Source organism: Gekko japonicus, unplaced genomic scaffold, assembly GCF_001447785.1.
Source record: "Gekko japonicus isolate JY-2015 unplaced genomic scaffold, Gekko_japonicus_V1.1 scaffold1956, whole genome shotgun sequence".
In the NCBI taxonomy this organism is placed as follows: Eukaryota; Metazoa; Chordata; class Lepidosauria; order Squamata; family Gekkonidae; genus Gekko; species Gekko japonicus.
The window spans coordinates 195871-220941 of NW_015168105.1; the positions used below are offsets into that span (position 1 = coordinate 195871).

General features: G+C 42.5%; 1 protein-coding gene across 1 annotated transcript in view; it reads right to left on the reverse strand.

Moving 5' to 3' along the window:
* ATM (ATM serine/threonine kinase) overlaps window positions 1–24821 on the reverse strand; it is a 74893-nt gene extending 50072 nt beyond the window's left edge. Inside the window, exons 1-18 of the mRNA XM_015414809.1 lie at window positions 24698–24821; window positions 23696–23799; window positions 23500–23612; window positions 22286–22431; window positions 21413–21577; window positions 20867–21032; window positions 18751–18989; window positions 17750–17913; window positions 15230–15399; window positions 14774–15145; window positions 14066–14260; window positions 13679–13774; window positions 11850–12075; window positions 10526–10651; window positions 7243–7368; window positions 6425–6514; window positions 4006–4171; window positions 603–802 (exon numbers count right to left, since the gene is read on the reverse strand). Of these exons, the coding sequence (XP_015270295.1) occupies window positions 603–802; window positions 4006–4171; window positions 6425–6514; window positions 7243–7368; window positions 10526–10651; window positions 11850–12075; window positions 13679–13774; window positions 14066–14260; window positions 14774–15145; window positions 15230–15399; window positions 17750–17913; window positions 18751–18989; window positions 20867–21032; window positions 21413–21577; window positions 22286–22431; window positions 23500–23612; window positions 23696–23767 (2832 nt within the window). The 5' untranslated portion in view covers window positions 23768–23799; window positions 24698–24821. The remainder of the gene's footprint in view (window positions 1–602; window positions 803–4005; window positions 4172–6424; window positions 6515–7242; window positions 7369–10525; window positions 10652–11849; window positions 12076–13678; window positions 13775–14065; window positions 14261–14773; window positions 15146–15229; window positions 15400–17749; window positions 17914–18750; window positions 18990–20866; window positions 21033–21412; window positions 21578–22285; window positions 22432–23499; window positions 23613–23695; window positions 23800–24697) is intronic.
* Window positions 24822–25071: the final 250 nt, after the last annotated feature.

Here is a 25071-nt window from a genome sequence, read left to right on the forward strand (position 1 = left end):
TCATCCAGCAGCTGCAAGTGGAGGCGTGGGGAATCAAACCCAGTTCCCCCAGATTAGGGTCTGCGCATTTAATCACTACACCAAATGGGCTCTAGTTTGTGAGAAAGGGCAGTAAGAAAGAATAAAACCAACACTGCAGTGGCAGCCGCTGCCAAAACCATATTATTTTAATCCGCCCAGATAACTGGATCTCCAGGGGCCAGGCAGAAGCCCTACTGGGCAAGTGCCCCACGTGGCCCCATCTACTTCCTAAAGACACGCACTGAGTCCCAGGAAAGATGTTGGCGGGCACCACGGCACCCATGGGCACCATACTGAGGAACTGGTATAGAACATTAAAATCTTTTTTTGCTGATCAGATACCCACCGACTAGTCTCAGTGTACTGAACACAATTCTTAGTGATTAGTAATTCTGTTATTAAACAGAACACTGTAGAAGCATTTACAAAATGCTTACGTTATTTTAAATGTCGACATTCACCCAGGAAAAGAAAGCTCTTGCTAAAACGGTGAGCCCAAGACAAAGGCTACTTAACGTGGTTGTGCTGCAACAATACAGATAAGCTCAACAGAATAATTTCCCATTACTGTACTCACTTACCATTTGCAGGTGCAGTGGTTTAAGGAGATCGAATGTATTTTTATCTATTAACATTAAGAGTTTCCTCTGAATTTCAGAAGGTCTAAAGCAAACACTTTGTACCGGGGCCGCTGTTACAGCTATACACAAGAACTTGACGATATCAAGGAGCAGCAAATCCTGTTTAGTGAGATGCTCTTCTGATAACGGGCTCACAGCACCTGTGAATTAAGTTTTATTACAGTAAAGAAAAAACAAAAGACCCACAACTCCAAGCACAAAGTGAACATTCACTAGAGAGTCACAATCAAATTTCAGTTGGTAAGCACATTATTATGTTTTTTGAGACCTGCGTTCCCTCCACACTGCAGCTGTCACATATAGCGAAAAGTAACACAGGAGTGCCATGATACTGGCTCAAAAGAAAGCTTATGTCTAATGCCAGCCATGGTAGACATTGTGTGCCTTTGGGAAGGCAAAAAGGCAAAAAATGTACTTCCTAGAAATTTTAATTTAAACCAAAATATCACACCACTTTTAATCCTGCCGGGTTTCAGGCGGGATCCCATTCAAGGACTTAAATGACTTGTTGTGACAGACCAGACTAAGTGCTCAGTGCTAGTGAGCATCTGAAGTACTTCCTTGTACCACATAAACCTGATCTGTATATGATCTGTTTCAGAGGAGCCCTTCTGTGGGGTACCTTCACCTTCAGGAATTAGCTCATGATGACTGCAGAAAGCGCCTTTACAGTGCTGGCACCTTCCCTCAGACCAATACAAGGCACACTAATTATGACCATTTAGGTGCCAGGTCAAAACTTTCTCAGTCTACAAGGCCTTAAGAATCAAGTTGTGTTTCTTTAATTTTATTGTGTACTGATAGCCAATGTTCCCTCTAAGGTCCACAGTGTTGTGAGCAAAAATTCTACCTCGGTCATGCTTACATTTGTTATATGACTCCATGCTTTTGCAGTTTATAAACTTATATCCCATTGGTTTAAGCATCTTAATTGGGGCTCAGAATTTCACTCTAATATTTTAATTTAAGATTTCCCTTGCAGAAACCACTTGCAAGAGATTACAGCAATTTGCAAACATTCATTTTGGCCATACAGTGTTCTGCAAAGTATGTACATTCATGTATATCCACAATTGGTGAAATTGGACAATAAAAAACTGCTCGTACTGGAAGGTCATGATTGTAGGTTTGGCTGGCATGAATACCTATGGTACGAGAAGACAAAAATGGATAGCTTTTTCAGACACCATGTGGTGAGACGCGCCTTATTTGCGACATTGACAAGATACAGAAGATATTTTCGAGATGCAAGACCACTATGGATTGTACCAACAGAAGTTTTGACACCATATTCAAGACAGCAAGGCAAGGAGTGGTTGCCTTACAGGGACTTAATTAGTAAGCAAGGAACAGAATGGGTAATGAAAGGGCAGGATGAAATTCAATACAATTATGAATGGTTAAAATATATGCAGATTTATGATGTCTTTAAAATGGATAAGAAAAATTATGGTTTTAGAGAAGACAGAAACGAAGTAGAAACTGTTTGGGAAAGTGGGGGGAGGAAAATGGTTTCTAATATGTATAAAATACTGTTGAAATGGTTTACAGAGGATGAATCTGTAAAAGAGCAAATGATAAAATGGGCAGTTAATATGAATAAGGAAGTAACTATAGAAACATGGGAATATTTGTGGAAAAACTCTATGAAACTGTCTATTTGTACCAATGTAAAAGAAAATTGTTACAAAATGATGTATAGATGGTACATGACACCCAAGAAAATAGCAAATATGAACCAGAATATGTCTAGTAAATGTTGGAAATGTAAAAAACATGAGGGCTCATTTTATCATATGTGGTGGACATGCGATAAAGCTATGGACTTCTGGACCAAAATCCACAGTGAAATGCAAAAGATTCTAAAATGTTCTTTTAAGAAGACACCTGAAATTCTGCTCTTAGGTTTAAAAATGGAAGAACTAAATATAACAAAAAGGACACTGTTCTGGTATTTGATAACAACAGCAAGAATGATATATGCTCAATACTGGAAACAAGAAAAAATACCAGATCTGGAGGAGTGGATACAAAAAGTTATGTTCATGGCTGAAATGGACAAAATAACCAGAAAACTGAACAATGAAGAAGACCAAGAATTTTATGAAGAATGGAAGGACTTTAAAATATATCTGGAAAAGAACTGGGACGTGAAACAAAATTTACTTTGTCTAGAACAATATTAATTACTCGATGTTATCTTGAATCTATCTATGTGGGACATGAGGGAGACGCATTGCGGGAAGCCTTTTGGGGGAGGGAGGGAAAACGGAATATATAACTGATTGATAAAAAGATGTAAAATGTGAGAACAACGGAAAATAAAAACCTTTTTGAACAAAAAAAAAAAGTCTACAAGGCCTTAAGAATCAAGTTGTGTTTCTTTAATTTTATTGTGTACTGATAGCCAATGTTCCCTCTAAGGTCCACAGTGTTGTGAGCAAAAATTCTACCTCATAAGCAAAAAAAAGCTAGTAGCATTAAAGTTATGAATCTACATTTGACTATCACGTAAATTAGCTTTTTAGATTATTACCCACCTCTCCCCACTATATCGGTAGACCTGGCCTCCAGAGAACAGGTCTACCCACCCCAGCCCACTATATTGGCAGTCCTGGCCTCTGGAGAACAGGTCTACCAGCCCCAGTCTACTATATTGATAGACCTGTCCTCGGACCGTCACCCTGCACTGAGCCTAAGAAAAAGTGCCAGCTCTTGGGGGGGGGGGGACTCTTGCAGTCTATTTTGGATTTTTAGTGAAATATGACAACCAGCATTACAGGTCAAATATAACTGAGGTGGAACAGTCACGGTCAGAACCCTGCCTAACCTAACAAACAAGAAGTTGCTCAAATGTTATCAGACTGCCCAAACTACATATTTATTTATTCAGATATTTATATTCCACTTTTCCCTGTGACTCAAGGCAGCTTACAAATCAATGGCCCCCACGAACTATAATGGATAATCGATCTGTGGGTATCTGGGGCTCTGAGGGGGCTGGTTTTTTTTAGACAGGGGCACCAAATTTGCAGAATAGCTGCTGGTGCCTCTCCTCAAAAACCTCCCAGGGGGTCAAATTCTATGGGCCCCAGAAGGAGGTGCCCCCATCCTCCATTGTTTCCAATGGGCGGGGAACCTTCACTTGTGGGCTGAGGCAAAAATCCCTGCGCTGCTGGCTAAAATTTTGTGAGCCACCCCCCCAGGGCAGCTTAGAGGGAACTCTGCTGATAGCTATTTCATCATTTCCTTGCATCTATGTTGAAAGGTGACATAGACTTAAAATAAATAAGAGAAATTTTAAAAAATCATATCAATGTATGTATAAATCAGATTAAAATACCTGTCAAAATCTGCAACTCCCCAGCTTCATTTACATCACCAGCGTCACCAGAATGGTCATCGAATAAATCCAACACCGTCTTTTCTCCATCCATTCTACTCCCCTCACCATCTCCTTCCATTAAATCCGCTTCTCCAGCTTCACTTGGCTTTCCAGTAAAAGCCATCTAAGAAATATGATTGACAAGAAACATGCGGGAGTGGCTATCCTATTCCAACCACCTCTGCTTCTTCCCCTCTCCCCCTTCTTCTCTCACACTCTTTCTCCTTCCTGCCACCCCTTTTCTTACTCTCTCTCTCCATGCCTTTTACTTCCTTTCTGCCCCCACCCCATCACTTTTTCTGCCCCCTTCACTCTCCTGGGCCCCCAGCCCCCCCCCCCCCCAGCAGCAGTGGCAGCAGCCGCTTTCCAAGAATCACAACGGATTGCCCAAATACAGAGATCAGTTCCTCTTACGGTTGCCAGCTCCATGTTGGGAAATTCCTGGAGATTTGGGGGTGGAGCCTTGGGAGGATGAGGTTTGAGCTGGGAAGTGACCTCAGCAGGGTATAATGCCATAAACTCCACCCTTCAAAGCAGCCATTTTCTCTGGGAGAACTGATCTCTGTCATCTGGAGATGAGTTGTAATTCCAGGAGATCTCCAGGAATTTCCCAACATGGAGCAGACAATCCTAGTTCCAGGCCTGGCTCCAACCCCCCTGCTATTTAGCCATTCATACTGCAGGGGGAATCCTCCCCAATCCAAGATCCAGTCCTGCTCTTGCTTCCTCCCTTCTCTGTCTCTCTGGCTATCTCTCACTGTGGATGCAGTGGGGCCTGGAGTAGATCCCTGTGGTGGCCATTTTAAAAGGTATGGGGGGGTTCAACCCTCCCTGAGGTTTTTCCCAACTTTTTGCATTTTTCTGCAGACCCAGGGAGTCTTCTAAGTCTGTAGAAAACCCTGTTGGGGGAGAGTGTGCCCCCTATCTGCAGAAATAAGTATCTGAACGCAGAGGGGACTGTTGGGAATTAGATATATAGATTTCTTTGGAATTCTTTCATCCTTTTCTTACAATAAAACCATAGAAGTTAAAGATCCTTGCAACTTGTGCTCCCAATTCCAATGGCATAAAAACACCATCAATTGATATAAAGGTAAAGGTTCCCTTACTCGAAAGCCAGCCGTACCTGACTCTAGGGTTGCAGTGCTCATCTCCGTTTCAAAGCCGAAGAGCCAGCGCTGTCCGAAGACATTTCCGTGGTCATGTGGCCGGCATGACCAAGGCGCACGAACCGCTGTTACCTTCCCACTGAAGTGGTACCTATTTATCTACTTGCAATTTCTTGCTTTCGAACTGCTAGGTTGGCAGGAGCTGGAACTAGAGACGGGAGCTCACTCCGTCCTGAGGCACACTTGGGTCTCGAACTGCTGAACTACCAACCTTCCACAGCCTGCAGTTCAGCGTCTTAACCACTTGAGCCACCGCAGCTCCTATTAATTGATATACAAACCAGGAAAACATCACCCCTGGTTCCCAATATATTTCTGTTTGTCTGATACTGGCAGAAGCATGTGTGTACCACAGCACCTGCTGAGAAGACCCTCTCTCTTGTCCTTGTAATTAAAACAAGTCTTGTAGGTAAAAGTCCCAATGAGAAATTCCCAGCTGACCTCAACTGAAAGGGAGACTGTCTCCCTCAGTTATGCAAGTCACAAATAATTCACAGTCATGGCCATAATATAGACCTGGTTTGCAGTCTGTTACTCCAGTGCTACTCCGCTCCACTGTAATAACCCCAGAGAACACCTAAATGGCAAACACTACCAATCAAACGCTGCTACTGTTTGCATATGCAGTACCAGAGACTGGGTGCTGCCAGCCCCAGCTATGCATGGTACCCACCCTTCTGCCTTAAGAGCTCTTGGCCCTTTGGAAACTCATCCTGACATTGTGAGAGCAATCTTAAGCAGGTCTATTCAGAAGCAAGTCCCATTTTATTCAGCAGGGCTTACTCCCAGGAAAATGGACTTAGGCTGGACCCTGTGACGCCCAATCATATGGCCACGCAAAGGCTAGCAGCAGCTGTTCCCTCCATATTTGCAAAACCCTCATGGGAAGGAGAAGTGAGAGGTGGCTGGGTATGAGCAGGACTTGGATGGAGCAGTAATAGGAGAGAAAAGAGTGAAGGAGGACGTGGGTGAACACTCTTCTCAGTCTGTACCTAATCATTCTTAGCCGCCCTGAGCCTGTTCGCAGGATGGGCAGGGTATAAATATAATAAACAAATAAACAAACACAGGGAAGACTAAGTCTTTCCAGTACAATATATTTATCTCATGTGAGTAATAAAAATTTCCTTCAGCACAGCTTTGGGCTACACTAAGTACGTACAAAATCTTCACAGTGAAAGAAAACACAACATTCAGTGACTACTCACGAGATGTTTGCAAATATCTGCAAGATCATTCATCAACTTCGATGTTAACAAATGTAAGAAAAAAGTAGACAGGATCTTTCTTGGGCTGTTCTGTCAATAATGCAAAAGATATACCAATTAAAAATGCAGTCTCAAAGAATCTGTTTATCTTATTTTGCAAAGTATGGCAGCAAGTACCAAATGACTGAAGTCTGAAGTCATAGTGCAATAGGCTACACTGTTTAGTAGATCAGCAAGGAAGTTTTCCCAGAAACACTGACACTGGATCGGTCATGCTTACATTTGTTATATGACTCCATGCTTGCAGTTTATAAACTTATATCCCATTGGTTTAAGCATCTTAATTGGGGCTCAGAATTTCACTCTAATATTTTAATTTAAGATTCCCCTTGCAGAAACTATTTGCAAGAAATTACAGCAATTTGCAAACATTCATTTTGGCCATACAGTGTTCTGCAAAGTATGTACGTTCATGTATATCCACAAATATGATTACAAAATAACTAACTGCTTGGTAAAATATATGTTTTTAAATGGGACCTTAACAGGCTTAACTACAAGAGTTTCAGCTTCTCAACTGCACATACTTTGGCAAACTTTCTTTTCAAGAGTTGCTCAATTGATGCAATTAAGTGAAATTCAAAGATGTCAGTGGAATGTTATCTCAAATATTCTTATTATATAATATTGATCAAGATTATCTCAAATATTCTTGTTTATTATATAATCTTGATCAAGATGAAGTAAAATGGCAAAAAAAAAAGAGTTTCAGCTTCACTAATATGTGGATTGGACTAGAAAACCAACAAATGTCTTACCTGGGTACAGTTACATAAGCAACTAATACATTGTATGATTAAAGCCTTCATAGCAAGTGTCCTAGCATCTTCATTTAGCTTGCTTTTGGACTGAGAAATGCTCTCTCCAACATAATGCATAAGGGACTATTCAAATAAAAAGAAAACAAAATATTAAGAAACTTTCACTCACATATTGCCTTTATCTAGATTCAGGTTTACCCATGCCAAGGAAATCACACTGGAATTTTAGTTAAGATAAGATCATAAGAACATAAGAGAAGCCATTGTTGGATCAGGCCAATGGCCCATCCAGTCCAACACTCTGTCACACAGTGGCCAAAAATACCAGGTGCCATCAGGAGGTCCAGCAGTGGGGCCAGGATACTAGAAGCCCTCCACTGTTCTCCCCCCCCCCCAGCACCAAGAAGACAGGGCATCACTTGCCCCGGAGTCCCTATCTATACCTTGTGGCTAATAGCCACTGATGGACCTCTGCTCCATATGCTTATCTAATTCCCTCTTGAAGCCGTCCATGCTGGTAGCCGCCACCACCTCCTGTGGCAGTGAATTCCATGTGTGTTCTAACCTGACCGCTCAGCAATTTCATGGAGTGCCCACGAGTTCTTGTATTGTGAGAAAGGGAGAAAAGTACCTCTTTCTCTACCTCTACATGATTAACCATGTTAACTTAAAAGCAAAAGTTATGCAATAAACACCTATTAGGTTCACCAAAATATCACAGAAAAAGCAAGTTTTCAGTTTCTCCAGAACTCTTCATCAGGCTGGATGCTGAGTACCAAAAACAAAAGAAAGGAAAGAGGGGCTTCAAAGTCTTTCACAGGCATGATGGAAAACAGGTTATAGAGTCTTAACAAGGGACCCAGAGCAGACTGAAGAATTAACTGGATGAAACAGAATTGAGTACAAAACATGTTTTCACACTGAAAAGAGACATGTTTTGTACCAAACATGCAGCCCAATGAAGAACTGTGGAGAACATGAAAATTTAATGTTTTGTGACTGCTTGGCTTGATCAGAATAATAGGTCAACACAACTTTTGCTTTGAAAACACAGCTATCTCTACTCCTTGTCTATTTGGGGAATTACCAAAGTTACATGTCAAACAAAGGGATGCTTCAGATGGAATAAGATTTAGACTTAGATCCTACCCAAAACTTCCATGGATTTCTCCCTCCCCTGCCCAAACTGCCACTCCTGGGAGATGGGGCACCCTATGAATAGCTTGGGGGACTCAAAGGAGGTCTGTCATAAGGGGGGGGGGATAGGTGACTCCACATCCCTTTGCACACTAATAAATTTTAGGTGGGATCCAATCCAAGAACTTCAAATGGAACTTTGTTTATGGAGGTCACTTGGCTTCCAGCATCTAGCAGCCCAGTCAGACTTCCTTTGAATCTATATGTAGGTGGACATTCTTGTGAACTGTTTACTGTGATTTTAATTCTGTTTTTGGCTGAAGATTTCTAGTTTCCTCATCCCGGAATACTCCATAAAAAAAGGGAGCAAAATCTTGTAATAAGCAACTTATTTAACAATTATGATAAAATAAATAACCTCCCTTATAATTAAAAGCCGAATGGTGGTGGCACTTCTCTAGAACATTCCACACGCTCCAAAATCAGTTCGCTCTCTGATCTGTCATTCAGAGGGTCTCCCTATCCACAGGCTGCTTTGCCTGAGTCCTGCCTCCAACATTCTAAACATTTTGCTGTTCCTCTCCCCCCCCACCATAGCCAGTCAGAACACAGAGGTTATTTGCATATGCAGCCTCACTGGCCTTTGCCTTGGAACACAGAGGTTATTTGCATATGCAACTTGATTGGTTTTTGCCTCTAACATTCTAAACAGTTTGCTCTTCTGAGGTAAAATGTGTCCAATCTCCAGGTGAGGTCTGGAGATCACTCAGAATTACAACTGCTTTCCAGATGGCAGAGATCAGTTCCCCTGGAGAAAATGGTGGGCTGTGTATCCTTATATGCTGCTGAGGTGGCCCCCGTATGACAGCCAATGTGATGTAGCAGTCAGGGCTTCAGAGCACGGGAGAGGCTGCAGGTGTGTGGGGGGTGGAAAGCTGAAGAGTGAGGGGGAAATAAAGGTAGGTTGATGATTGGCTGGGAAGGTGATAGGGTTGCCAACTCCAGGTGGGAAATTCCTGGAGATGTAAGGGATGGAGCCTGGAGGGTGAGGTTTCAGGAGGCATGGGACCTCGGACAGGTACAAAGCCATAGACTCCACCCTCCAAACCAACTATTCCCTTCTGGGGAACCATCGTTGCCAATCTCCAGGTGAGGGCGGGAGATCACTCAAAATTACAACTGTTCTTTAGGTTAATTATTCAACTGTTCTTAACTCAGGTTAATTATTCAATACCATACAAACCTTGCCTGTTTTGTAACACTACTACAAATAAAGACTCATTTTGAACATTCAGCAGTGAAGGCTGCAAGAAGTATCAAAAGACTAGATGGGGCCACAAATCAACCTGTGAAAACTGCCAGTCTAAAGAGTGGGATTAACTGGCACGTGTAAGAAGAAATAGCACTGCAACTAAAGTGGGACACTGTAAAATTTTACAGAACCCAAAAGGGGATGTTTTCAGAACACAACGACTCCACGGATCCCTTGCCGAAAGACATTGCTCTGTGTGAATGTCCCTGTTGCTTCTCAGATTCTCCATTATTAAATGGAGAATAAAGCATAGCATGGACCCCCTGCTGTCATGATGTGACCCTCCCTTTCTACCTAGTAGCCAAAAACTAATATATAACCTTCCACCTAAGTGTTGCCTTTGTTAATGGGGAGGTGGGGCTTTTCATTCATTCGCAAGCTGCTCCTTTAGAATACCAATTTTCACAATCTGTAGTAAATCTTTGTACAGTATCTATTTACATTCTTATCCCCTTAACATGACATAATGCATTTACAAATCCCTGATTCTTAGTTATATGGCTTCTGTCAACTATACTCAGAATATGAATCTTTGGTCTATACTTCTATAATCATCTCCCTCCTCCTCCCCCATCATTATCCACCACCACGGTTAGAAGAGCAAAATAAGATACATTCTGTAATACCAAACTCTTGGCCAAGAAAATCCTATATCGTAGGACTGGCTGAAGATCAATTGAGAGGGAGGACAACCACCACCACAAAATTTCCGTTACACATATCATCATCAGTACATGACAGCTGTCCCTTCCACCACACGCGGTAGGTAGAACCATTGCTTGATAATCACGGAGTTAGCGTATTTTTCAGCCAAATGACCAAAAGTCCTACCTTGGCTTTATGAAAAAGCTCTGACAAGCATGCTTCCTCTTCTGTCTGTACGCCAGCATAGCAATAGCAACCCAGAACACCAGTCAAGAGACCAGCACAACGCACTAGGATTTCTGCAGGCATCACCTTAGAGTAAATTAAATAAACAACATAAATGCGTTGTGTTATATTACATTATAATTCATCAACAGTTACGTCCTGTTAAAATCCAAGTTGAACACAGGTTCTTTTCAGTATCCAAACTAGAGCAGAGATAGTAAACTTATTCAGTACTGAACACTATTATTAGAACTGTACAATAAGCATGAGGGCCATTTTTTAAAATTATTCACTATATTATTTCATTTATTTCATTTTACTTTTGGGATTTTTACCCAGCCCTACCCCGCAAGCCGACTGAGGACTGCTTACATCATTTCATACAAAAATAACTTAATTCCATAAAACATTACAGCATTAAAATAATATTAACCAATTTAAAATTAGATAACCCAATTAAAACTTATTAGGTAAAGGTAAAGGTTCCCTTGCTCGAAAGCCAGTCGAATCCGACTCTAGGGTTGCGGTGCTCATCTCCGTTTCAAAGCCGAAGAGCCAGCGCTGTCCAAAGACATTTCCGTGGTCATGTGGACGGAATGACTAAACACCAAGGCGCACGAACCGCTGTTACCTTCCCACTGAAGTGGTACCTATTTATCTACTTGCAATTTCTTGCTTTCTAACTGCTAGGTTGGCAGGAGCTGGAACTAGAGACGGGAGCTCACTGCGTCATGCAACACACTCAAGTCTCAAACTGCTGAACTACCAACCTTCCACAGCCTGCAGTTCAGCGCCTTAACCACTTGAGCCACCACAGCTCCTAAAATGTATTGGCACCTCAGTAATTAGTATCCATTCTAGTGACCACTTCACTTATGCCAGTGATAGATCATTTGGTGGAATAGATCTGTTGCTCTGGCGGATCTAAACGGCACAGGAACCAATTAGGCTTAAGACCTGAGGCAGGGGAAGCCAATGTTATTTGGATCATTTCAGGAATTTTAGATACAGCTGCTAGATGTGGTGCACTCATTTTGCAATATGCTATGCTTGTGTTACTCCAGTTGCAAAAATCTTGACAGCCCCTGACCTTTAATCATGAGAAAGGATATATTTGTCTGACAACGTCAGGTTTGGCTCACAAAAGCTTATACCCTGGAAACTTCTGTTGGTCTTTAAGTGCTATTGAGCTTAAATTTTGTACTACTACAGACTGACCTACCTGAAACTTAAAGTCACCTTTTAAGTAAAAATGAATGATACAGATTCCAATTTTTTAACTTACATCAAGGGAGATGTTATTAAGAAGCTGTTCTGACATCAGCAAAAGATCATGCTCCAGGGCATGTCTCAGTTTCTGATTGACAATCAGTCTAGAACCAGGCAGTTTGTCTGCTGTTGTATTATCAGGCACATTTGTGAAAAAATTAATTTCATCAAAAGTTGTTTGCAGGAAATATGCTTCTGTTTCTGAGAGACTGGCTTCTTCTTTGTTTTGTGAATGCCGCATACTTTAAAAATAAGAGAAAGATTATCTGTGATATTTTACTACAATACTTCTTGCCAAAGACAGCGCACACACACACACACACACACACACACACACCAACTTCTTAAAATATTACACATTTACATAAGTGGGAGCCATCATTTTATAATATTCTTAAGGCACCTAATGATACTTTGAAAAAGATCCCATATTAAAAAGAGATCTGGTTATGCAGTTCAGACGAAAATAATACTCCTGTTAAATAATTTTTTCATGTCTTTATGCAGAAATCATGGCTGGATATAAGAGGTACTTTTAAGCCTGGCCATGCCTGTAGGGCTTTTAAAGGGTTTTCTGTTGTTCAATAGCAAACCTCTGTGCTATAAAGTAAATTGCTTTTTAAATGATTTGGGAAGACGGGTTTCTGCATTTTTTTCCAAATTAAAAAAACCACACAAATCTAGTGGTTAGTACTTTTTCTAACAACAGTGGTCTAACAATAAACAACCACCTTTGTAGTGAGTTTTTAGTCTAGTGAGTTTTCACAGGATATCTATGGGATTTTTGGTGAGCCATGGTGCAATCCTAAACAGAGTTACACCCTTCTAAACCCATGAACATCGATGGGCTTAGAAGGGTGTAATTCTGTTTAGGATTGCGTTATCAGTATCTCAGTTATTGCTATAATCCAGGTTTTGACATGCCATTATTTCGCATCCAACAGCTTGCCGTGGTCATCCTAGGTATCAGGAGTCCTGGAAGTAAAGAATGTTGTCTGGATGTATTAGGTTAAAAGTTATTTTTGTTGTTGTTGTTCAGTTGCACAGTCGAGTCCGAGTCTTCATGACCCCATGGACCACATCACGCCAGGCCCTCCTGTCCTCCTGAGTTTGCTCAACTTCATGTTCGTTGCATCAATAACACTGTCTAACCATCTCATCCTTTGCCGTCCCCTTCTTCTTTGACCTTCAATCTTTCCCAGCATCAGGGTCTTCTCCAGTGAGTGCTCCCTTCTCATTTGGTGGCCAAAGTATTTGAGCTTCAGCTTCAGGATCTGGCCTTCCAGGAACAGTCAGGGTTGATTTCTTTTAGGATTGGCTGATTTGATCTCCTTGCAGTCCAAGGGACTCTCAAGAGTCTTCTCCAGCACCATAATTCGAAAGCATCTATTCTTCGGCGCTCGGCCTTCCTTTTGGTCCAACTCTTGCAGCAATACATTATTCCTGGGAATACCATTACTTTGACCATAAGGACTTTTGTTGGCAGGGTGAGCCCTCTACTTTTTATTATGCTGTCTAGGTTTGCCATAGCTTTCCTCCCAAGGAGCAGGCATCTTTTAATTTCATGGCCGCAGTCACCATTATTTTTAGTTCCCTCCATTTCAAAACCCATTTGCCACGTAGCATGAGAAGCTTCTGATCAAAAGACTCAAATCAAAAGTTTTCTTGGGTGCAGCATTAATTGAGTGGTTCTCTGGATGCTTGTCCTTTGGATTGCCTAGAACTTTTCAGAAGCAACTGGTTTCCCAAGAGAGATGGGACCCAGATCGCTAGAATCAAAAAATTTAAATTTAAAAATATTTCCTCTGAGTTACCAAGACACACATGCTGATTTTTAAAACATACCATTCTGAAGCTTTCTGGAAAAATTCTAGTGCAGCTCTACAATTCTTCATTGTCAGGCTTACAAGTATTTTCTGCAACACCAGATTAGGAAAGTCACTGTAAAGAATTTTGGAAAAGGAAGTTGAAACAGACCATCTTTAATGAAGCAGACCATCCCTTTAATCCCACTCTAGAAATCACAGTTCTGAATACATTTATGGTCCTGAGCACAGAATTCTTAATGGCTACAGACAATCTCAGTGGTGCTTCCTCACTATGTATCTCATTTCCCCAATGGGTAACAGTACATTACCTTGATATAAAATCAAGCTGTTAAAATAAAGCCTAAAAATATTAGACAAATGTGGAAAATCCTGTGTAGGTTGTTATATTTTTCAAGTTATTTACCTGGACAAAATAGGAGGCAGCTCCATATTGTCTTCCATGTCTTCCTCCAGATGGCAGAACAGAAGCCACTTCATTATTGTTTCTTTTGGTGTATAACTTGCATTTCCTTCCCAATAATTCTGTGCTGTCCTGATACGCAAAGTTTCTGGCACTCCCAAAGTTGCCATTGCTATTGCTAAGCACTGAGCTGCAGAACTATAAAAGATCATTTCCACAAGATTATAATCTGGATATAACAGGCTGTGTGCAATGTCATACTGTTAGCACTCAAGACTCCTCCTCTCGCTGAGGAGCAGGTTAACGCTAGAAAAACCATAAGCACTCTTCCTAATAAATCACACACACACACACACTCAAGTATCATATGCTGTAATACACTACCTGGCCTAAAATAACACAAAATGGAAGTAAGGCATGGACAAGTCTGGACATACAGTTTAGAAGTGAAAAGAGCAGCTGGACAGCTAAGAACCTCCTCCCCATCCTAGAGAGGTGCATAATTTAGGACAAAGGGTCTCCCAAGAACCTACTGCCTCACATTGGACTAATCCCCACCAACCTCTAGCCTCACTTCCCCTCACCCATTTACCTGAATTAAGCAACACTTAACGCCATTCACCAAATACATGCAAAAAAGCACAAAACTTCAAAGACAGCATTAACTGGACCATGAAGGTTATAGTGTATTCAAAAATGTTCCCACTGTACCTTGAGGGCTTGCATGCAGCTCCTGAAAATATCTTCCAGATTTCTCTGTCCATTGTTACTAAGTGTTCTTGAATTATTACTCCAAGTAGCCCAAAACTTTCCATTTCAGTTTGCTGGAAATTCAGACTACGAACAACAAGAGACCATATTTTCGACCACGTTCGCTGCAGCTCTAACCTTTGCGTGGTTTTCAGATCTGATTTTTGGCTCTGACACAAAGCAGCTTCTTTAAGGCATCTTAACACATAAGGTGATCGTTTTCCCCGCCGTTGCTGAGGTAGTAACTGATACAGTATGTTGAGTAAGTGAGGCAGCTCATGATGAGGAAGACTCATAGGGTACTTTGATATTAATCGAATGGCAATCTGCAACCTTCAAAACATGCAAAAATAAATCAGTAAAGATTGGATAAAATTAGCAGTTTTAAGTGGAAAACTAGAATAAGTGAATTTTTACCAAGGTATGACATCAAAATCGTTCTGTGATTTTTGCAGATTGTCCCGAATCACTTCCCAACCCAATTCAATTCTTCTGCGTTTGGAGGGTCCTTCTCCATCGCCACACTCTCTCTGAGTAATGGCATATGACTGAGTGATCTCCAGAACTTTGGTGTCTTCAGTAAAGACCTGAAACAAACAAATAAAAGGAAAGATAATAACTAACATAATTTTATACTAAAATATAAATTAACTGAAAGTATTAAGGCCCAATCAGTGTAATGGAGGCTTAAGAAATGTCTGCTGATATCAGAGCCAGCTTGACTCATCCCCAAAACTTTACTTAAATTAATCTTCTTCAGAATTTAAGCATGCAAAACACATCAAAGAAACCAAAGATTTACATAGCAGTTACAGTAATAAAAGATTAATCAGTTATGTTCCTCCCCCACACAGACACATTTTGGGGCACAGAAGGATCCCCACATCTCTAATAATAAAAGGATGTGCCTGTCCATCCATGGCAAGCATAACTCATCAGTAAATGAAGCTAGGGGTTTCAAAACTGGCCACCAGCTTCAAGATGATCATGGGAGCTGCAGTGCCAAACAAGAAGGGAATCAGAACACATAATCTCCAGACCACAACCTTACCCCCACCCTTGCTTCTTGCACTGGAAGCTATGATTGTCTCTGGCAGGCACCGGCTTCAGGATGATCATCAGTGGCTATTAGCCACAAGGTATAGATAGCGGCTCTGGGGCAAGTGATGCTCTGTCTTCTTGGTGCTTGGGGGGGTCAACAGTGGGAGGGCTTCTAATGTCCTGGCCCCACTGGTGGACCTCCTGATGGCACCTGGTATTTCTGGCCACTGTGTGACAGTGTTGGACTGGATGGGCCTTTGGCCTGATCCAGCATTGGCGTCTCTTATGTTCTTATGATCATGGGAGTTGAAACACTAAAAATTAAAGCAACTGGGACCTGCTGGCCCAGGTTATTTCAAGGAGCCACTATTAGCAATGGAAGTGAAGGTTGTCTGTGTGGGTATAACTCATCAGAAAATAAACCTAGGTATCTTAATATTGGCCTCTGTTTTCAGGAGGACTGTGGGTGTTGCAGTGCCAAATATGAAAGGAATCAAAACATCCTAGGCCTGATTATTATGACCACCCCTTTGCAATTTGCAATGGAAGTTCAGGTCTACTCACAAAAAGCCAGGAACATGCAAGAAGATGACAAAACAATAGAGGCTAACAACTTCCCTGACCTATCACAGCCTGTCTGGCGTAATGGTTAGAGTCCCTGGCCAGGATCAAGGGAACCCAGGTTTGGATCACCACTCTGCCATGGAAGCTTGCTGGCTGACCTTGGGCCAGTTACACCCTCTCGAGCCTAATGTACCTCACAGGGTTGCTGTTGTGAGGATAAAAGAGAGGACAGGAGAACAATGTGAGCTGCTTTGGATCCATACGGGGAGGGAGGGAAGCATCATGGACAGGAAGGGTGGAAAATATCCCCTCCTGTCTTAAAAAGTGGGTTAAGAATCCAGAGACAGTGTGGTGTCCTGGTTAGAATGTCAGACTAGGATCAAAGAGATTCAGGTTTGAATTCTGCTCTCTGCCACTGAAGGCTGCTGGGTTGAGTTCAGGCCAGTCACACACTTTCAGCCGGTGCTACCCCATGGGGTTATTGTGACAATAAGAGAGAATAACAACGTGAGCCACTTTAGGTCTCCATTGGGAACATTGGCAGGGTATGATGTTTGTTAAGAACATAAGAGATGCCAATGTTGGATCAGGCCAAAGGCCCATCCAGTCCAACATTCTGTGTCACACAGTGGCCAGAAATACCAGTGCCATCAGGAGGTCCAGCAGTGGGGCCAGGACATTAGAAGCCCTCCCACTGTTGACCCCCCCAAGCACCAAGAAGACAGAGCATCACTTGCCCCAAAGCCCCTAATAGCCACTGATGGACCTCTGCTCCATATGCTTATCTAATTCCCTTTTGAAGCCGTCCATGTTTCAATCTTATTTTGGCCACCCTTTGCAAAAAAGGGTGATCACTCTTGGTGTTGCTTCATCCAGTATTGCTGCAGTTCTTCTGGCAAGTGGCAGAACTGTTCATTCAGTATTCAAATGACCATTAAATATTGCAAGTGCAGTGAGCTACAGGGTTGGCAAGTGGGCACACCTCTAGTAGGACCTAAAAGCCCCAATTCCACCACCCCTGCACGCACACAGTGAATGTACAGGCTGATATTAAGAGAAGAGGCTCAAGTGTACGTAGCATACTGATGACTAGCCCTTCCCCTTCTGCTCATTCAAGGAACATGAATTTTAAACTTCGTTTTTTTGATTGAGTGGTCAGACTGGATAGGAATACTGGAAATGAACAACTACTTCTCAGTTCTAAAATGGCCTTGATGTGGTGCTTGAGTCTGCAAAGTTATTACACACTATGGAGATCACTCCGCCACACCCACAAAGAAAAGAATCTTGTCTTACGCGTGAAACAATACGTGAAAGAGGTAACAAGTTTACCTGATGGCAAATATCAGCCATTAAGTCAACCAGGTTTTCTTTCAAAGCAATATTGCGAGAGCCTGAAGAATACTTTCCTCTGCTGCCTATGAGACTGATCTCATTAACTAACAGATCATACAGGTTGTACAAAATGCTTTGCCATTTTGCTGAGTCACATACTCCTGTGTACACAAAAACAAAACAATTTAGCTTTCATCCAACATGACATAACATGACATACACAACAAATGGCCTGTTCAAGATTGCAGAGGTTTACCAGCAGCTACTGATTCATGTGTATCCTGTACCTAATTTTGAACTGGGACCTCAACATGTGGACTGTTTAATTTGTGCAATGGGGTCTGGTACAGAGTACGGAGATGTTTGTATAAACCCGAGTCAGCCCCCAGGTTTGCACAAAAATCCAAATAAAGAAAAATAAAATAAAAATTTAAATTACAACTGGAAAAGCCAAGATATTGCGATGCTATGTTGCAAGACCTAACTGCCATTTTAAGGGAACAATATGTAAGGGAAGCCACTACCTGATCCAGGTAGGTGGTGCTGCAGAGGAATAGGAGAGGGAGCCACCCCACCTCTGCAAGCTGGGAAAAACAGGAGCCACCTACCACAAGCAGGTGCCGGTGCAGTGGGGGGGGGGGAGTGGGAGCCACCGCATAAGCCAGGCAGGTGGAGATGGCAGCGCTTCAGGCAGGTAAGCTGACCAGCATAGTACAGACAGCAAGGTGGGGGGGAAGGATGGGAAATCTCCCCCAAGTCTTGAGGGTCCCCCACTGGTTTAAACTAATTATTTGATTATTACATAAAACAAATATTTAAACACCCTAACAGTAAGTATGAAAAATTATGCTATAAGTGACCATAGTAAAAGAGACCTAGGAAGTCCTGGAACCCTCCAACACCTTCAACTTAAGCAACCCAAATTCAGTTCACCAAAGAGCCAGATATTGGTATACAGACTCCCTGTCACATATGGGCATGAAAGACGGTATACATACCTTTTCCCTGAGTTTTAGCTCCATTTGGATGATGAACACGAACCTGCAGCTGAACTAGCTGAACGATCTGCTCCTTCAAGGAATCATTTGGTTTGTGTTGAGCCCATATATAAAGGACTGTTGGAAGAATTTCCTCCCCTAGCTTACAAACCCACATCCGGTAGTTTACTGCACATATACCCAAGAATATGTTCATTGCTTCAAAAATGTGCTCCAGGCCTGCAGGGTTTCTTTCTTTCCTGCAACATAAACAAGACAGTTTGTATCAGACTCTTAACTAGCTAGTTTAAATAAAGCTCCATGATCAGCTAGGACAAGATGTTGCGAACTAAACCATTTGGAAATTATCACCAAAACAACATAGCGCTGCATATCACTGTTCAATGTTGCCTGTCGCAATATGGGAGAAAAGCTTTACTGAGAAGACTTTAGAAGAACTGGGACACAGTTACTGACAGGTAATGACTTTGGATATCTTTATGTTGAGGGATTCTGGGAGCCAGGACTTTTCCTCCCCGCTCCCATTCCCCTGAGTTCTTTCATTGGTTGGGTGGAGACTGGCAAGGGACTGAATCTAGTATATATATAGAGAGATAATGGTTCTTAAACAAAACATAATTTTATTCCACTCTTAAGACAGAAAACACTTTATAGCATTTCAATATTCAACATAGAATATTTCAAACAGACCCAATACTTAAAATAGTGCACTTGTATAAAACTCAGAACGTTCTGGACTAGTCATCAAGGCATCACAAGGGTCTTTTCGGGGGGGGGATCGCAGTTCCCCTGGGTGAGGTACGGGGGGCGGGGCACATGACAAGGCCCCGCCCCCTGCTTCCGGCCGCCTCGCTTCTGGCCCTCATTCAGCCAGAAGGAGGCAGGAGAAGAGGGAGGGTAAGTTGCTTCCTCCCTGCCTCTCCCCACCCCTGCCTGCCTGGGGCCAGGGAGGGCCTTCGTGGCTTCCTTGCACTCCCGCCGGCCTTGCAAGTACACCGCCGGACCCCTCATGGGGCTCAGCAGTGGAGCTGCAAGGCCTCCAGTGGCGGCCGGGACCGCTGGGGGTGGGGTGTGTGGCCTTATGACACACTTTTGGTAATGTCAGGGGGTGTGGCATATGCTAATGAGTTATGCTAATGAGTTCCCCTAGCTCTTTTTCTACGAAACGACCCCTGCAAGGAACTATTGATGGTCAGCCCCTTACCATTGGTAAACCAGAGATATAGATCTTCCTTGGACCTATAGCTGCTAACATAATGACTGCCGTAACTATCATGTAGGACTATACCATTGATGTGACACAGGTCAAACTAGAACTGACCCAATGCACTCACCCACGATCCCTCCCCTTTGTTCTATCTCTAGGTTCAGGAAGTTCTCAGAAAGTCAAGGAGAGTCAAAGAAGCTAATTTCAGATACCCTATCCATTTTGATTCTGAGAGTGATTCCACTAACTTGGAATGTATAAACATCCTCTAAAGCAAAAGTCATGTACAGAGTTATCAGTACCAGAAGGCCACAGCACCAGCAGAGTTCTGAAACCTCCTGGGAAATGGAACCAAAGATTCAACTACAGAGGCTAATTTACTGCAGAAATTAAAGTAACAGGCTTAGCAGGTGACTGAGGCTCAATCCAGGCCCTAATTCCACAACACTTTACAGCTAGCCACTGTAATGAGAGGTGATTACATAAGATTCAGATGCTCAAAATGAGAAAGAAACTCAGCAACTTTTTATCAGGAAAACAAGGGAACAGATTATTGGTTCTGACATACCTATTTTTACACTAAAAGTTTTTACTTATTTACAAGCAATTCAAACATTTTAACACTACAAAACAATGTAGAGAAAATATTTAAATTATTTCAGTGAGTTTAATTAACACAATTTATTTATTTATTTACTTTATCAAATTTATATCCCGCCCTCCCCGCCAAGGCGGGCTCAGGGCGGCTTACAACATACATATAAATATGAACACTAAAAACTCCAATTATACAAAACAACCTCAATTTAAAAATACAGTATAAAAGGCAATTAATAGGGAGATTCGAGCTTAATAGACTGACCATATATCTTAAGTTCAATTCAAGAGAAAGATCAAGAGGACGCTTACCGTGCACATTGCATAGCTTTTGAAAAGAAGGTAAAAAGATTAGAATTTAACTCATCAGTTTGGAAGCACAGTCCTCTGGTCAGTGTGTAAATTATTCTAGCCACCAAAACTTTGTTAATATCTCTGGAAGGCTTGAGAAACAATTCGCAGTACAGGTTCTGAAGATCTAGAGGGGTAAACCAAATTCAAATTATTTGACAATGCACGAGACTTTTATCCACTCAGACAACACAACTAAACCATTCCCATTCTTTCGCCTACTTATTCCTAAAAGTTTTTCAAAACTAGCTCCTGCTGGCAAAGTGATAAAAGTGTCAGAAAAGCTGAACAGCTGTGATATTCTGTGACACAAGAATAAATCAAAAACAGATCTGTGTATTTGATAAATGAACTATTATCTATCCAAGGAAAATAAGGTAGGCATTTGTAAACTTACTTTTTGACTGACTTTGTGAAGCTTTCCTCTGAAACATATTCTTAGGGTTAACTCCCCAGGAAGCGTACATAGCATGGCAGCCTTAATGAGAAAAGATGACACCTACTAACCTGACCACTGTTTTGAAGATATTTCACACCAATATTTCCTCACTGCAAGGATATCCTTTAGCAGTATGCTGCTACAGTCAGTTCCATGCACAGCACAACTTGATGGATTGCTCACTGTGCTCATGATATAAATCAGAAGCTCTTGGCATTTTAACCTAGGTGCTCCTGTGCAAAAGCAGAATATAAACATGAGAAAGGCTCTTAACTTTGCTGAATGGAGTAGCAAAACACCAACGTGGTAGAGCAGGGGTGTCAAACATAAGGCCCGTCCAGGACTGCTATGTGGCCCGTGAACTGGTGCAAGGGAGGGAACATGAGGCTGTTGGGGGGGGGGGGGGGGGGGGGCCGCCATCCCCCCGGGTGAGGTGCGGGAGGGCGGGGCCTGGAGCTCCCTGCTGGTGCCCGCTGGAGGTTGCCGCCGGCGGTAAGTTGGGAGCCACTGCAGCCACATTCATACCTCTCCACTCAGCCTGCAGCTCCGAGGATGCTGTCCCAGATGGCCGCAGGGATCAGTGTTTGCACTTGGGTGTGTGTGTGCAGATTATGCTCTGCTGGGGCACGACAATGTCGATCCAGTGCTGCACTGCTGGGTCTACAATCTGCCCACGTGGGTTTTCCTCTGCACGCCCCCTCCCAGTTCATGGGTCCTTGCAGTGAGGACACACAAATTCGGAGCTTACCAGCTGCTCTCCTTTATAAAGTTTATATCTCTGGTACCTGGTATTGCATTTTATGGCACACCATGGCCTGGCCTGACAAAGTGACATTTATGTCAGATCCAGCCCTTATAACAAATGAGTTTGACACCTCTGCAGTAGAGTTTATGAACTGAACCGCAACATTCCCAATAATGTTTACATGAACACCACTAACTTTTGTTGGCACATCTGATGAAACATTTGACCAGACTGCTGAGCTCTTGCATCTTTTTCTGTCTTGCTGCTTGTGTGGAGGCAGAGACATTGGGCTTTGCTAATCTGACACTCTCTGTCTCTTTCTGGATATATTTCTGCAGAAACCTTCAAAGACAAAATTTAAAATGCCCTCCATAAGCACGCAAGTTAATCAAATAATGAGAGCAGCCCTCTTTTAGATCACCCAGGTATGGTGAAATCTCACACAGGACACTGCCACCCTCCTGCTCCTCCACAGGCACATAAAAATAATTTTTAAAAACAGCCACAACCTTTGCCACTTAGGAAAGCCAAGTAGTAGTTGTCCTTGGGCAAGTAGCAGAATGGGCCGAGAAAGCACTACGCTACATTTCTCCTGCTGGAAAAGCACAGGGCAGCTCTAGCATTGCTGGGATCATTACTGTCACTCAGCAAGGGGGAGACGGAACAGCCAGAGGGGCAAAACAGGAACAACAGCCGGCAGAAAAGACCAGGCCTCTCTGGATATCTATTTTCAAGGCTGCAATAACGAGACATTCCTACTTCCTTTTGGAACATTCCAGCCCCAAAGAACTAGTAGCTTAGAAAATGAGTTGTGAAACAGAAAGCTCCAGGCCCACACCTCCTCTCTGTCACAAACACACTGTGAACTATTACCATGAACTCAGGCAGGCTACAAGCACTCAGTTCCTGCTTCCCGTCCACAATATGGGGTGAAATACCATCACAGCATTTCTGTATGAATTACCAATGTGCATCAAATACTTCAAATATTCCAAAATGTCACATAAATGCTAAGTATTATTGAAGCTACAATGAAATTTGGGAAAAGGGGGATCCATGTATCTTTACATCTAAAGATGGGGAAAGGAGGGGCTCTCTCTCTTTATATAGATTTTAAACAGACTACATGGGTGGGGGAAACTAGCTCGTACACCCTCACTAATCCTACCTCATGGTGCTGTAATGCTTTTAGTACTTTTCTTTCAACCCAGAATCAGAACTGGGTAACACTTCCCTCATCCATGTGCTCTGTGGCACGTGCGCATGCAACCCATGACCAGTGTACACATGCACATAGATCTGATCCTCACTAACCCTTCAGCTGAATGGCAATTCTGGAATGACAGTTTATTTTGGGCTGCCCATCACCTAACAGGATAAATATTGCACTACACGAGGCAAATATCCTACCTGAATGTAGCATCCCAGTTCATCTGTTTCACATCTCTGGAATCAGAATTACTGTCTAGCTGCCGAATGGTTTCAGGGTCACGGATGAGACGCTTGAACTTTTCAATTTCTTTCTGAAAACACAGTTAATGGGGAGGATTAATAGATACAGAGTTTCACTGTTGTGCAGTAAAAAGAAGGGTCAGGGTAAGTTTACCTTTCTCTCGGTAGCTTTGTCATTTTCAAGTTGACGGCAGCAAAGCAGCAGTTCATGGAGTGCAAGGCTCATGGCTCAGTTGTGGATGCATACGCAGTTTGGACCTAAGAATGGAAATACAGGCACATTTTTTTTGCTAGAATGTAAGAACTGCCAACAGGGACCAGGGGGATGTTTCCAAGTGCCCACAGGACAGTCTGACCCTGCTGTTTGCCGCCCCCTCCCCCATATGTAGCATTCAGAGGTACACTGGCTTGTACACTATCCATATACAGAAGGCACACTGAGTTTTCTGGCAGTCTTCTCAGTTCCTGCCGTCCTTCCCAACCCCCAGAAAGACCCACTTTGAGGAACAGTCGTGATTTGGGGGATGAGGCATGAAAGGGCATCAAATTGCCCTTCCCCTCAGCAGAGCTGCAGAAGACTGAAGAGCAATTTCATCACTTTGTCCCTCCTCACTCCAGCCTCCTGAACCATGGGGCTATTCTCGCAACCACTGGAATGATTCCCCCCCCCCCGGGGTTAAAAGGGGCTGCAGGAAAACTCTTTTGTTCTCTGCACAGATGGTTGAATACAGGCTGCAACATCTATATGTGGACATTCCACTGAGTTGTCATGACTAATTAATAAAAGAATCCATAGGTTCCGGCTGTCAATAAGAGCTCTGATCCTAAACTGTAAAGAAGGCAGCCAACAAAAAAGGGGAAGCTCATGTAGCTGGTTCCTCAGTTACTTTTAGGCATTTAGATGATACTTCACAGTGATACTTAGTTTGTAATTAATGCTTCAGCTTTTGCATTTTGTCAGTTTTGAATGACTTTAATGTTGGCATTTCCGGTCTTGAAATTTGTACTGTTTTGTTCATAATAAAGTTCTTCTTGGTACATGAAAGGATAGTTTTGCCAATGGGTACATAAATGGCAGTTCTGAAATGACAGTTTGTTTTGGGCTGCCCATCACGTAACAGGATAAATATTGCACCGCACAGGACAAATATCCTACCTGAATGTAGCATCCCAGTTCACAGCTCACAATTGAAACTTCAAAGGGTGCAAGCTGAGTGCAGGTCCGGCTGTCAAACCTGCCTATCCATACTTGCTTCGGGAAGGATGTCAGATTCCTTCACTTCTTTATGTACAAAACACCTGCATATAAAATATCTATTCATCTGTACATCTGTTAAATATTAATCAGAAAAAAGTTATGTTTAATTAGCAATAAGATTAATTCAATAAAGGTATGTTTATTTTAGTGCAAAAATGTTCAGGAAACTGGGAGGTGGCAGGTTTCTTGAAGATACCACAGATCCTTGCTAGTCAACACCACACACAGCCAACCTTTGCTGCACTCACAGAGCTGCAAATCCAGAGCTTGAT